The 13825-nt window shown below is 41.4% G+C and overlaps 1 protein-coding gene across 2 annotated transcripts; it reads right to left on the reverse strand.

Annotated features, from left to right (window-relative positions):
• Positions 1-1620: 1620 nt before the first annotated feature.
• DCSTAMP (dendrocyte expressed seven transmembrane protein) lies at positions 1621-13524 on the reverse strand. 2 transcript variants are annotated; one of them, XM_035277082.3, is made up of 3 exons: positions 12496-13524; positions 6912-7220; positions 1621-5949 (listed from the first exon to the last, which is right to left on the reverse strand). In XM_035277082.3, exons 1-3 carry the CDS (start codon positions 13522-13524, stop codon positions 5764-5766), a joined length of 1524 nt encoding a protein of 507 aa, XP_035132973.1. In that variant the 3' UTR covers positions 1621-5763. The 2 variants fall into 2 exon arrangements, with proteins under 2 accessions (XP_035132973.1, XP_078209516.1); XM_078353390.1 differs by lacking the exon at positions 6912-7220 and having other exon boundaries at positions 5830-5949; positions 12698-13524.
• Positions 13525-13825: the final 301 nt, after the last annotated feature.

The following is a 13825-nucleotide window of genomic DNA, read 5'->3' on the forward strand; positions in this document are numbered from 1 at the left end:
GCAAAAGGTCTTGTCCAATAATTCAGGGACAGGGTTTTCATCTATTTTTAGATAAAGTAACAGGATGTGGGAACCAAAAAAGTGGTCAATTCTCTAATACCGCACAATGGTGATGACTTATGCAAAATACCCTCTTTCCTATTTTTAACTAGTTACAGAAGCTGCGTCAGAGGACTTTGCTGCTGACTAATCCTGTTGAGGCATCTTTCTCTGAATTGCATAAATGTCATCTACACAGCCTAGAGAACATTTGAGAAAAAGAAAAGCTGTAAAGACTACTGCATACGGGGCATTCTTATAAATAGTGTTCTGAGTGGGATCGGGGTGTTCTGGGCCACAGCTTTCTGGAAGTTGTCTAGGATTTCATGGTTGAAGAATGTGGACAGAGAAATCATTCATTTTGTGAGCTGAATTAATGATCCCATGATTTTTTGCACTATAAGAAACAGTGAGTACTCTTTAGAATTATGTTGATTTTTCAGCAAAACGATTTTCTAGTTGTGTAGATATCCCTGCACTAGGAGTACGCTTTTTATTCGAGAAAGGAATCATGAATGACAACAGAGGTTTCTCAGTGTGTTATAGGTAACTTTTGGGCAAGTTAGCCTCTTTGTGCCTCAGTTTTCTCATCTATAAAATAGTAATAGCAGCACATACTCTCTCATGGGGTTTTGGTGAGAATTAAATGAAATAATTCACTAAAAACAGTGTCTGGTGCCTGGTAAGGGCTGACTAATAACTATTATTACATTTTCTTTTCTTTTTTTTTTTTTTTTTTTTTGAGACAGAGTTTCACTCTTGTTACCCAGGCTGGAAGTGCAATGGCGTGATCTCAGCTCACCACAACCTCCGCCTCCTGGGTTCAGGCAATTCTCCTGCCTCAGCCTCCTGAATAGCTGGGATTACAGGCATGCGCCACCGTGCCCAGCTAATTTTTTGTATTTTTAGTAGAGACGGGGTTTCACCATGTTGACCAGGATGGTCTCAATCTCTTGACCTCGTGATCCACCCGCCTCGGCCTCCCAAAGTGCTGGGATTACAGGCTTGAGCCACCACGCCCGGCCTATTATTACATTTTCTACGAATAACTAAATTGAGTCAAGAGAGAGAAGTGCCTTGGCTAAGCTACTTGGTAGCAGTATCAGATAGAGACCACTTCTTCCATTTTTAATCCAGTACCCTTTCTTTTAAACATGTGTTTGTAAACAACTTATTATTTATTTTCTAGTGCATATTAATATTTCTTCTTATAAGACATAGCACACCTACTGCTTCAGTACAAACATACTTCCACAATGCTTTCCTTTGGAAAAGCAATTTTGACTGATTTATTTTACTCCCTAATTAATATATCACGTTTACAGTCACAGTACTGCTCGCTTTGAAAAAAGCAAGACTTTCAGTTTCAGGTCTTCTTCAGCCAATGACATCGCAGCCTGATTTTAAGCCATATGAAATTACACATGACATTTAGAATTGAATACCTATTCTGATTGCTTCTTTGTGTCTGTGGAGAAAATAACATTTATTTTGACCAAATGTTATCTTTTCCCTTTTTCATCAAATAAATTGTACTTAGGACTGGAGAGCTTCTGTTGTTCTTTATGATTCATTGATCAACCGTGAAAGAACAAACAAATCGAATGCTGAAACTTGGGTTACAGTTCCTTGGTGATTCTCTCCAGGACACTGCTGTCTCCCAAAGAATCACAGGCCTAAAGAGATGGCAGAGATTTTAGAGATTCTTCAGCTAAACGTCTTGATCTTTATAGATGAGAAAACTGAACTCAGAGAGGTGACATGACTTGCAAAGTCATCCAGCTCGTTAGTGGCAAAGAGAGATTTTGAACCGTGTTTTTTTCTGACTGAGTCCCCATTACATCATGTCCTGCACCAGCTCATGTATTTCTAAAAAGCTTTTCTGTATTATCAGATGTTGAAGAATAGCCGCAGGCCATGTCCAGCTTGCCACTTGTTTTTGCAAATAAAGTTTTATTGGAACACAGCCATGCTTGTTTGCCTACTTATTGTCTATGATTGCTTTCTTGGTACAGTGGCAGAGTTGAGTAGTTACAGCAGAGCCACTCTGACTGCAAAGCCTAAAATATTTACTGTCTTGCCCTTCACAGAAAAAGTTTGCCAGCCCTTTATTGTATATCAAGCTTGATTGAAATTCTTTTTTTTTGTTTTCACTCTTTTTGTATAAGACTCTACTGTCAAAAGTTGAAGAAAGTAGGGTTGAGCAAGGAATTATGGGAAAGAAGAAAGAGAAAGAAAAGAGCTAACATTGCTAACATTTATTTATCTAATTTGAGACAGGAAGTATTCTAGAGGCCTTATATATGTCATCTCATTTAATTCTCAAAAAAGATGCTGGGAGACTGATATTTTCATTCTGTAAATAAGTAAATAAGAAAACTGAGGCTTAGAGAGATAAGAATTAAGCTGCTAAGTTTATGTCCCTAACAAATGGCAGAACGAGGATTTGAATCCAGCCTTCTCCATTCTAAGATTCTCTGTTCTATTATATCATGTGGTTGATGTAGGCAAGGTTACCTTCCATTTTCTTAAGAAAGTGCTATACTGTCTTCCAAATTGAAATCGTTCAATCAAAAAATAATATTGGAACCAGATCATATTTTTAAAAAATCTATAGATTAAAATTGTATGATTCATTGTGTTGTCATGGGCTTTGTTGTGGTGTTTCTTTACATAAGTAGGTGAATTGTACTGCAGATGATGAGAACAATACATTTATTCAGAAGAAATTTGCATTTTGCCTTGTTTTGCATTATTGGAGAAATTTAATGGCTCAGCAACCGGTAGAATCAAAGTCCTGAATGTATGTTTACACAGATAATTACAGAAATACCATGTAAGTGCATTTTTACTTCATCAGCAATCCCTCCCTCCAAGGCTTGCTGCATTCTCTAAATCAGTAATTAACAAACAGACCTAATATCTGCATCACCCATGAAGTTCCTTAGGATACAGATTTCCAGGACCCTCCCCCTATCTAAGTCAATACATCTGAGTTTAGATTTGGGGGTCTGTAATTTAATTTTTATTTTTTAACCTCTGGAGATGGTTCTGATGATCAGCCAGCTTGGGAACCATTACCCTAGAGAACAAGTGAGCAGGCAAGGTCTGCATCTTTGCCTCAGCCTTTCCTGGTCTTCCTTTATGCCCTCTAAACCTGCTCACTTCCTGAGTCCCACGCGTTGGTCAGTATGCATGTTTTTCACTGTCTTTGCCAGAGGAGGCTGAGTGCAGGGGTAGGGGCAGCTCACTCACCACACTGTGTATTTCCTCAGTATCCGATAAAGTGGTACAAACACCTTCTGCCTTAATTGCAGTGACCGTGGCTTGTCATGCTTTTATTTCTGTCATTGCCTTTTTTGCTGTCTATTTGCATTTGACAGAGTGCTCCAATGACCAATTCTGATTTCTTCTGCTCCCTGAGTGCAAAAGTGAAGTTCATGGACACCCAGAATTGAGATAATGAAAGGTCATAAACTGTCCTGACTACCCAGTTCTTTATCTCCCTTTTCTTTCACTGCAACCATGATGGATTGAAATCAAAAGGGGCTTTGAACTGGGAAAACTTGGAAAAGCCTCTGCCACCTGTTAATTTAAATGTTTCCTCCCCACTGTGTGTGGGTTATATTAGCCTCATATAATACAGGCTTTTAAATATAGACAAAGGATTATATTCAATGCACACTCAGTTTTTGAGCCAATTCCTATCTTCCATATTATAATCTCAACAATTTACCTCAGTAGTCTTTGCTACTTTTTGGAAATCACTATTACTGAGTTTGGATGAGAAAGCTAGTTCTTACTTTCTTAGGGTGAGATATGCTTCTTTCTCTTAAGTGAATTAAGACAAAAATATGTAATGTGTGAAGACGTCAACATATCCCATAATTATGATTGATTAGGTTCCAAAAGACAAAGCAGTAGATACAGAATCTGAGAAGAGGAAATATAACATTTTATATCCCAAATAAAACAATAGAAGAGACCTATTCTCATGAAGGTGTTTAGAATTACCATGTCTGACTTTCAAAGAAAACTCAACTGACAGCAGAGTCAGTAAGCACATCAGAAAGACACTTGATAGCCCCTAAAAAAATGCAGAACCAGATTGAGATTTGTGAGAAGAGAAATGGTGACTTAGGCGATAATGCAATATACTTTTATAGGCCATTAAAATTAGAGGTGAAAAAAGGGTGCTCTATGAAATTGCCTTGGGCAGTACCTTCCTGCCTCTATAAGATTAACAGAGCACATTTCACAATGGGTTTCTCAAGAAATTTAACTTAACATTCATTTAAATGAAAGTGAATAAGCTGTAATTAAATAAGCATTTCCCATCCAAGTGAGATTGGCCCTAATGAGTGAGTCTAAATCCTGTTTTCAAGATCAAAATGGCCTTTGGTGACAGCACTGCTTTCCAGTCTGTCCTGCCAACAGGGAAGAGCACTTCAGACTGAGGGCAAACGTTCCAAACAGATAAAGACAGCGTGTCCTGTGACTCGTTAAAAGTGATCTGAGGGCTGGGCATGGTGGCTCACACCTATAATCCCAGCACTTTGGGAGACCAAGTCAGGTGAATCACCTGCGGTCAGGAGTTCAAGACCGGCCTGACCAATATGGTGAAACCCCGTCACTACTAAAAATACAAAAAAAGAAAAACTTAGCTGAGCATGATGGCAGGAGCCTGTAATTCCAGCTACTTGGGAGGCTGGGGCAGGAGAATCATTCGAACCCAGGAGGCAAGGACTGCAGTGAACTAAGACAGTGCCATTGCACTCCAGCCTGGGTGACAGAGTGAGACCCTGTCTCAGAAGAAATAAATAAAATAATAAAAATAAAAGTGATTTGAGGTATAATTAAAGATAAAAAAGGGCCCACATGTACATTTTCACAAGAATTGTATGTAATCTTGATGCACATGGTCCGTAGGCCACCCTGTCATAATTACAGCCAGAGGATTTGCTAAAAGAGGGGAAAACACAATAGAGGCAAGTAGAGGGCAGAACTGCAGGTGGTGGTAAGAAGAAACTAGGAGCTGCTAGGAATGCGTTTTGGAAAGACTTCTTCAATAAGAGGCTAGGGAGAAACTACTGTACCAACAAGCATCACACCATTGTTATTTTTCATGATTAATATGTTGTCTTTGCTTTCAGAGTTTTTAATGACCACAGCAAGTAAGCATGCAGTTTACCCCTTGAAAGGCTCTTGCCTCACCCAGGCTGGAGTGCAGTGACCTTTTGAGGCACACTATAGCCTCAGACTCCTGGGCTCAAGTGATCCTCAGCCTCCCAGTATATCTTGTAGACAGCCTGATGGAGTCTCATGGCACAAGAAGATTAAACAATGTCTCAAACTTTAATAAATTAATGCAATCAAAAAAAAAAAAAGAGAGAGAGAGACCACTGGGGGCGATCGCTATGGAAGACATTAGGAAGGACAAAGAGTTTAAAGATAGTTTGCTGGCTTTATACATGTATGTTCCCTTCGGCATTTGCTTGCGAGGCTGTGGTAGAGATTTCAACTGTTTTTGTTTTCTTTTCTTGGAACATTATTCTATGCTGAAACTCACCATCAGGGGACCCAGCTAGAGTCCTGTAACGTTGTGACACAGGTCAGATCATGTGGTGTGGCTGGAAGACAGACCACATAACCATTCACCTGGCAGCTCTTTGGCTTTGAGATGAAAGGAGGCATAACCAGGTGCTGCAAGGTGGGTCTGCAAACTCAGACTCCTGAGAAGACCGTGTCGTTCTCTATTATCCAGCATGAATAGTGACTGCTGTCATAGACTTGAGAATTGCTGATTCGATGTGGCTGAAGAGTACCCGGGGTCTCTCGTGTCTTGTCTGCACTTGCCATGTCCACTTGTTTCTTTCTAATTATTTTCAGGACTGGAAGCCAGAAATGAATCTGAAGAGACAGAAAAGTGGATAAATGAGCATTGGAGTTGGAGTCATTTCAAATGCCTCTGACATAAATTTTTTAGTGTGGGGTTAAAGACGTTGCGGAAAACAGCAGAAGACTGAAACGAAGAGAAAAAGCTTATCCTTGTGGGTTAAGTTGGTCTTCCATTGTCTATGGGCTATTTCTCAATTCTGTAAGTTGCAGATGGCTGATAGAAACAATGCAAGTGATTGTTGTCCATGACATGCCCATGAATTCCGCCCAGTAGAGTACAACTAATCCCTCCAATCCACCCTTAAAGAAGAAGGCAATTTTGAATCTATTAAGCAAATTCATTTGGTATTCCTGATGGCCTATATATGTGTGTGTTCTTTGAATTATTCTTTGTTTGTAATTTCTCTGACCACTCCCACATTCATAAATATGTATTAAGTTACATAAAATTTTTGCTATATGTCCGTTTTATACATGTATGAGTCATTATGTTTTTATATTTATATTTGTATATATATTACTATATTTTTATATATCTTCTCTGTATATCTACAAACATACACGCACAATGGAAAATGAGCAAATTCTTTGGCATTTACAAAGCTGTAGTAGATATTTCCCTCTGTTTTTTTTTTTTTTTTTTTTTACCTAGGAAAGTATATCTTATTGTGCTTTGTCGTTTAATAGCCAACACTAAGGACCTCTCCAGTTGCTTCTCTACAATATGACTGAAAATACTCACTTGAAACTAATATTTTAAGAATATCTTGTAGTATGCTTTGGAGCAGCATTCAAATCACAGTTAAGAGCTCTAGCCATGTACGTTTGCTCATTTTCCCCCAATGTCCTATCTGCTGCTGGGATGTAAGTCCTGATGTGAAGGTGAAGCATTAAGTGCTTTGAAGTACCCTTTCCAGTTCCCTCTCAGACTCAAACCTCCTCAACTGGAGGTTACACTGCCATCTTGGCCTTACCTTTGTAAGGTAGAGACTCAGCCGTCTTTTGACTTCTCCCAGCGGCTGCTTTGATCTTTTCTTAAGCAGCTTTGCATGCAGGTATTGGATGCGTTCCCTCTCCACGCTGGGGTAGAAGGATGCTGACACCAGGATTTTAAGTTGCATAAGGATAGAGGACAACAGTCCCAGCATCACTAATATCACAAGAATAACACTGAGAGGAACCCAGGTCTCAGAGAGAAGGAATTTTGGTTTCAGGATACAGCTGGGCTCAAACACAGATATATTAAAGGAAGAATCATGGATAACATCTTGAGTTCCTTGTTTCTAAAATGAAAGAATAAAATAATCATGATGCATGCCATTTTTGTAGTCAGTCCTTGTCTTTCTCAGTACTTCCCTGCAGCACGTTGGCACTGTCTTCAAATACACAGGGAGCTTTGGCCAAAGGAACTATCACATCTCCCTTTGTGTGTTATGATTGGAGCAAGGAGGAAGAGATGCATCTTATTTGTAACTATTGCAGTGTTTTCCAAAGTGGGTTTGTGGAAATGCGGTAAAGATTCCCTTGAGAGATGTGTATTAAATAAGTTTTTTTACTCTGTCCCTTCTTTTGAAAGTCACAATACCCATTAGACTGTTGAAAGCTCTGAGAAGAAGGCAAAGGAATCTTCTAATTTTAGCCAGCAGTTTTCCTAACAAATTTGATCACTTAACTCATTTTCATGGAATACTTGTTTCTACATGTTAGGACATATGGGGCAAAAGAAAGGGAGAAGTCAGCTACACTCAGGGAGAAGATTGTTTTAGAATGTAGCCCCTTAGGACCTCATTATATCCTCCCAGTCTGGTCAATCCCCCTTCAGCAGACCACAAGACCACAAAGACGTTGAGGCATTAAACCACGTTCTATGTCAACCTTCTGGAGCTTAGGGGAGATTATTCTACTTAGTGTACTCCATCCCCTTCTAGATAGATACATTGGCTCTCAAGCCCGCATTACTGAAGGAGACTCTAAAATCATGTTTGAACAGGTCCTAAAAATAGGAAATTTTCTCATCCCTATTGGATGCTCATGAGAGGTACATTCTTTCCTTTCTGAAGGCAAGAGAATAAACCAGTTGCCCTCAGCAGATCAACACAGAGGGCAGGAGATGACATTGAGCCACCCAGCCAAGCCACCCATAAGAGAAGTGTGTGCTGATTCAGCTCTTTCTTTCTCTGACCTGGGAAAGTCATTTAATCTCTCAGTGGATTTGTTTTCTAATTTGGTAAAACAGGAGTTAATGGACCAGATCCTGCCCACAAATAAACTACTCCCAGTGTAAATTAAACACCTTGGGAAAGGAGCATTAGTTTTACAGACTGGGGTGCTTAGTAAGTAATTATCACTCTAGTGCTACAGAGCCCTGGGGCTAAGAAAAGGCAAATGACTTCTCAAAAAGAACCCAAGCACACCCAGAGGACACTGGGCACCTTGGATCTGTCCCAGTGCCTGTGAAGACTTTGTAAAGCCCAAGCCTGGGACCTCTACGTGAATGTCAAGTCAAATCTATAATTTCCCCAGCACTGTGCCTAAGCAATGAAACACATTTGTGTTGCCTTTCCTTTTCTCTTATTAAAAAGACAGTCTGCCTACAATTAAATAGAGGGATTTCAGTCCCCAGAGCAAAGACATGCACTCTTTTTAATACTATTGAAGAAACAAACACATCGATTGAGTCAGTGATGAGAAATTCTGCAATAAGAAAGCAGCTGGTGTTCGATCTGGGAAGAAGTTATTTTGTCTAGAAATTTAACTGGGGATTCCGCAGTTGGGAATCAGGCCTTCAGAAAGGTTGAGCCAACATTTTTATATGGGGCTGGTTGAGGGTAATGTGGAAGACAGATTAATTCTTTCAAAATGCCAAGCAATATACTAAGTGGTACCCTGATGTTTTATTATATATGTTCCTCTCTTAAGTAAACAATTGATTGACATAGCACTAAGCGATGAATCAGAGGGCAGGCTCTGGTGTCAGCCAGTCCTGAAAAATCAATGCAGCCAAATGCAGTGAACGTAGTAGGTGCTCAATAAGTAGAAACTCTGGATATTTTTATTTACACTCCCCACCCACGCTTGCTCTACTTGGGTCATTTCCCATCTTCTTTATTTAAAACATATACTTAAAATTGTATGAAAGTGTGAGAGAAATATTGGCAACACCTTGAGCCAGTGTTTCTCTTCCTGCTTGACTTCTCATTGGCAAATGTGAGGCAATGGTGAAGACCGGGAGCCTCCAAGGGCATTCTGGTATAAGGGCAGGGCATGGCAAGTCACGCAGAAGCTAGCTGCTGGCAGCACAGCCTCCCAGGCACAGCAGGAAAGAGATCGAGAGGCACTCCCACAGCAGTCTCGTACTCACAACTGTTCCAGTGCCCACCACCCTGCTGCTTTACATGTGTACATGGTGACCTCCCTCCTAGGACATAAGCCCTCACAGCCTAGACATCTTCACATCCCCAGAAGCCAGCAGCGCGTAAAGATGAAGATGAAGGTGTGAGGACATTGTCATTGAAAAGCTGTGTGTGTGTGTTTTTTTTTTTTTTGGAAGGCAGAATTTGCTTTTTTTCCCTCTATCTAACATGGTGAGAAGTCACAAAACAGGCATGGGTACTGGCTGAGAGAGAAGTAAATGAGAGAGAAGCAAAAAGTAGGAGAGAGTGAGAATCGGTTGGGGCGGGGGGAAGACAAGAAAGGAGAACACAGGAGGAGAATGGGGGGAAGGAGTGAGACCCTTTTCCTGGCCACCCCCTAAGATCAAGCATGTCTGAAATTCTTGTCTGGCTTTCAGTTGAAACACTACTTCCATTATCCACCCTGTTCCAAATATCTAGAGCAACAGGGTGCCTTGTAATTAACAGGATTCTTCAGGGAACTCAGAGAGCTCAGAATTATCAACTCTGAGAAGCAGCTCAGGCTTAGGAGGGCAGGAGCCGTGGGACTAGATCTGCTGAGCCAGAGGAAAGGGGAGGAAAAGTGTGGATGCAAGCAGGAGGATTTGAGGCCTTGAGAGGTAAACAGAGAACTGGAAAGCCAGGCTTCACAAGAGGGTTTGCAGGCAACATTGTGGCTGTTTTTCCTCTGTGATTTCCCCAGCAGCTGGCACAGCCTCTATTGTAGCTTGAGGAATCAGACTGGTGGAAATAGCTACTGGATACCTCATAAATCTGTACAATTATTCTGTGTCAATTATAATTAACAATAAAAGTTAAAAATAATAATTTTTTTAAAAAAGAAGCAGCTGTTGGTGCTTTTGAGGTAGGAGATCAGCACGACTTGTTTACTGAGCCTGTGTCATGACCCTGTGGATAGAAACAGGATCTAACAAAGAAACCAGCCAAAATCAGCCAGGACCAAGATGGTGATAGAAAAAACCTCTAGTTGTCCTCATTGATCATGATGTGCTAATTATAACATATCTGCATAAGACACTCCCACCAGCACCATGACGGTTTATAAATGATGCCATGGCAATGACCCAGAAGTTGTTTTACATTGTTTGGGAACTCTCCACCCCTTTTCCAGAAAGCTCATGAATAACTCACACCATAATTAGCATATAATTAAGACTAGGTATAAATATAGTTGATCAGCAATCCATGAGTGCTACTCTGGGGCACTCTGCCTATGGGATAGTCCTTCTCTGCCTATGGAGCAGTGATTTTGCTGTACTCTGTTCTAATAAACTTGCTTTCTTTCACTGTCAGCTCACTCTTGAATTCTTTCCCAAGCAAAGCCAAGAACCCTCCTAGGCTAAGCCCAAATTTTGGGGTTACCTGCGTTATTTCTGTCAGCCTGGGCTAGTGTACTTAACCCTAGGATGCATCACACACATGCATATACACACCTGCACATGTGTATACCCACCCCATGTGGTTCAGCCTCGCAATTTCTGGGTTTATCAAACAGTAAGACAAGTGTCTGACAATATCCAGATCCTCTGAAATGTCAACATAAGCACAAATATTCACAGAGAAAATGGAAAAGGAAAGATAAACAATGGGATGCCCCAACCCCACCATCTTCTGTGTTGGTCATGGCTGCCAAGAAGAGGGAGAGGGAGAATAGAGGAGAGAAAGCCAGATCCTTCAAGACGCAGGAGGCACCAGCTCAGAGACAGATGCTGTCCTGGCTAATTAAGATTTTTTCATAGATCCATCTGATGGCCATTAGGAGCTAACTTTCTGGCTTTGTTCTTGGTGTGAGGAGTTTAGAACAGGGGTTCTCAATCTTGGCTGTTCAATTCTACATTAGAATTACTCGGGGAGGTTTTGAAATCTCTTACCCCAGTCCAATTAAAACAGAATCTCTGGGGTTTCTGGAAAGAGCTGGTTTGAGTTGGTTTGTTAGTTCAGCTCCACAGCAATGCAACCCCGTATCCAAGGTTGAGGGCCTCTGGTTTAGAGGCACCTTGCTGTCTAATACGCAGGCCAGAGTTTCTCAAAATGTGATCTGTGAACCACCTATCTTGAAGTCACAGGGCCAGCTTATTTAAAATGATCTCCCAGTTAAAACAAGATCTATGTAAATAAGTCAAGGCCTAAAACTCTATCCATCTTAGGAAATTCTTAACACACATTTAAGGTTGAGAACTAGCAATCCAATCTGCTTCAAAAAAAAAGTGTAGCTGTGTAGCATTTTTTAAAGTGAGTGCTACCAGCTACTAGCCAACCTTTTTACTGGGTAACTTAGGAGTCCTTTTCAACAATCACCCTTGGGAACCCTCCTGTGTTTGATAAGGACTCAGGATACACAGAAAAGTTCTCACTCAGAGAAGGTGCTCAAAGTCTACTTGCCCTGAAGTTTGAGGATGAGATGAAGGTAGACCCTAATTCCCTGTCTCTTAGGTTCATGCCAGACAGTCCTGCTTGGGAATCCACTTCACATTCAACATCAGAGACATTTATTTCCACATTTCAGTGTTTGTTGACTTAGGAGGCTGAATGATGCCCTAAAGACACAAGGTCTTAGTGCTTGGAACCTGTTAATGTTACTTTATTTGGAAAAAGGATTTTTGCACATGTTATTAAGTCAAAGATCTTGAGATAGAGAAATTACCCAGGATTATACTGGAAAGTCCTAACACAATCATACACGTTCTTTAAGACAGAGGCAGAGAGAGATTTTCCACATGCAAAGAAGAAAGTGACGTGATGACAGAAGCAGAGATGGGGGTGACGTGGTCATAGGCAAAGGGATACTCTTGGCCACCAGAACCTGGAAGATGCAAAGAGCAGCAACAGCACCTGGATTTCAGCCCGGCGACACTCACTCTGGACTTCTCCCCACAGAACTATATGAGAATAAACTTCTGTTATTTTAAGCCACTTGTCACAGCAGCCACAGGGAACCGTAGATAATGCAGAATCATACCCAAACATCGTGACTTCAATTTAATTTGAATTTGTTGAGCTCCTTCTATGTGCCAAGCACTATGCCAGGCACCACGAATGCAAAGGTGAATAAGCCACTGCCCTACTTCAGGAGGTTCATGATCTTTTGCAAGACAGACCAGCAAAGGGTCAGGATACACCATGAGAAGTGCCTGTGGGCCCCTACCTCTCCGTGCAGTTTCAAGCGAACCTCAAACCCTGGCAAGCTTTGAAACTGTTTGCTCACTGAGAAAATGAGCCAATACAGCAGATAATCTACAGCTGCAAACAGCACCCAGATGCCGAGATGGGTAAGTATGGGGAAGAAAAACAGCCCCAGGTTTTTCCTTTCTTTAGGAGTTGGCCAGAAAGTCGGGATGATGACATATTTCCTCCTTTCTTCCTTATTCAGTGGGAGCACACAGGGCCTCTGTTGATGTCTCTCCCTTTCATCAAACTGAACAAATTGTCTGGTGATGTAGATGTTTTCATACTTCCAACCACAAGGGCCCAAAAATCGCTTCATGAAGAGGCCAGTGCCAAGCAGAACGAGCAAAAGCCCTGTGAAGGCAAGTAGCTTCTGACCCAGGGAAGACAACACCTCTGTCGTGGTTGTCATCTGGTACAAGACACTCAGGACTTCCCCTTTGCTGTCATTTAGCTGTGCCTCCAGGACATGGCTGGGGCTAAAAAGAGAGACTGCCAGGGTCTGGTTCCAAGAAACAAGGTCATCAAATAGACTTAGTGGAGTGGCAAGGCCATAAATCCACTGAATTGCCTCAATATATTTTTTCAAAAGTGGAAAATGTATGGAAAAGCTCTTTGCCCTTAGGTTGCAAGTCATACTGTCTAGGAGACCTTTAAAGTTGTGAAAAATATTTTCTACGTGTCCCAAGATGACGATCCCTGTGCCAGCTGCAATCAAAGCATTCCTGCCCTCACGCAGGCCACAAGAGAGAAAGGCGAGTAGAATAAAACATCGTGCATGCTTGGAGCAACACAGCAGAACACATGTGATAATCCAGAAGACAGCAACTGCTATGATTGATGAAAGAAACCAACAAAAGGCCACAGACAGGAGGCCCACTGAAATAAGAGCAACAAAACAGCAAACTCCCGAATGCTGGATAAAGCCTATCCATCCAGGGCTTCTTGGAGACACGTAAGTCTTCCAAAGACTTAGGAAGATATCAGTGCCTAAGGTCCAGATACCCATATGTCCCGTGTCCTGAAAATGAAAAGGAAACTAAGATCAGAAATTGCTTTTGAATGTCCTCTGACCTTCATAAAGGGCATGGAGGTACACTGACTGCAAAAAAATGGCCATGATTCTTTACTCTTCCCTGAGGCCTCTCCCTTACAATATGACTTTACAGCTGCTTCTACCTTCCACCATCAAGAGATGGGGTCTGTTCCTCCATCCCTCGCATCTGGGTTGGCTGTGCGATCTTTGCCCAACCAAATGTGGCAGAAATGACAGTGGCGATCCTAGGCTTGGGACTCGCTCCAGGTTCTCT

Source organism: Callithrix jacchus, chromosome 16 (assembly GCF_049354715.1).
Source record: "Callithrix jacchus isolate 240 chromosome 16, calJac240_pri, whole genome shotgun sequence".
In the NCBI taxonomy this organism is placed as follows: domain Eukaryota; kingdom Metazoa; phylum Chordata; class Mammalia; order Primates; family Cebidae; genus Callithrix; species Callithrix jacchus.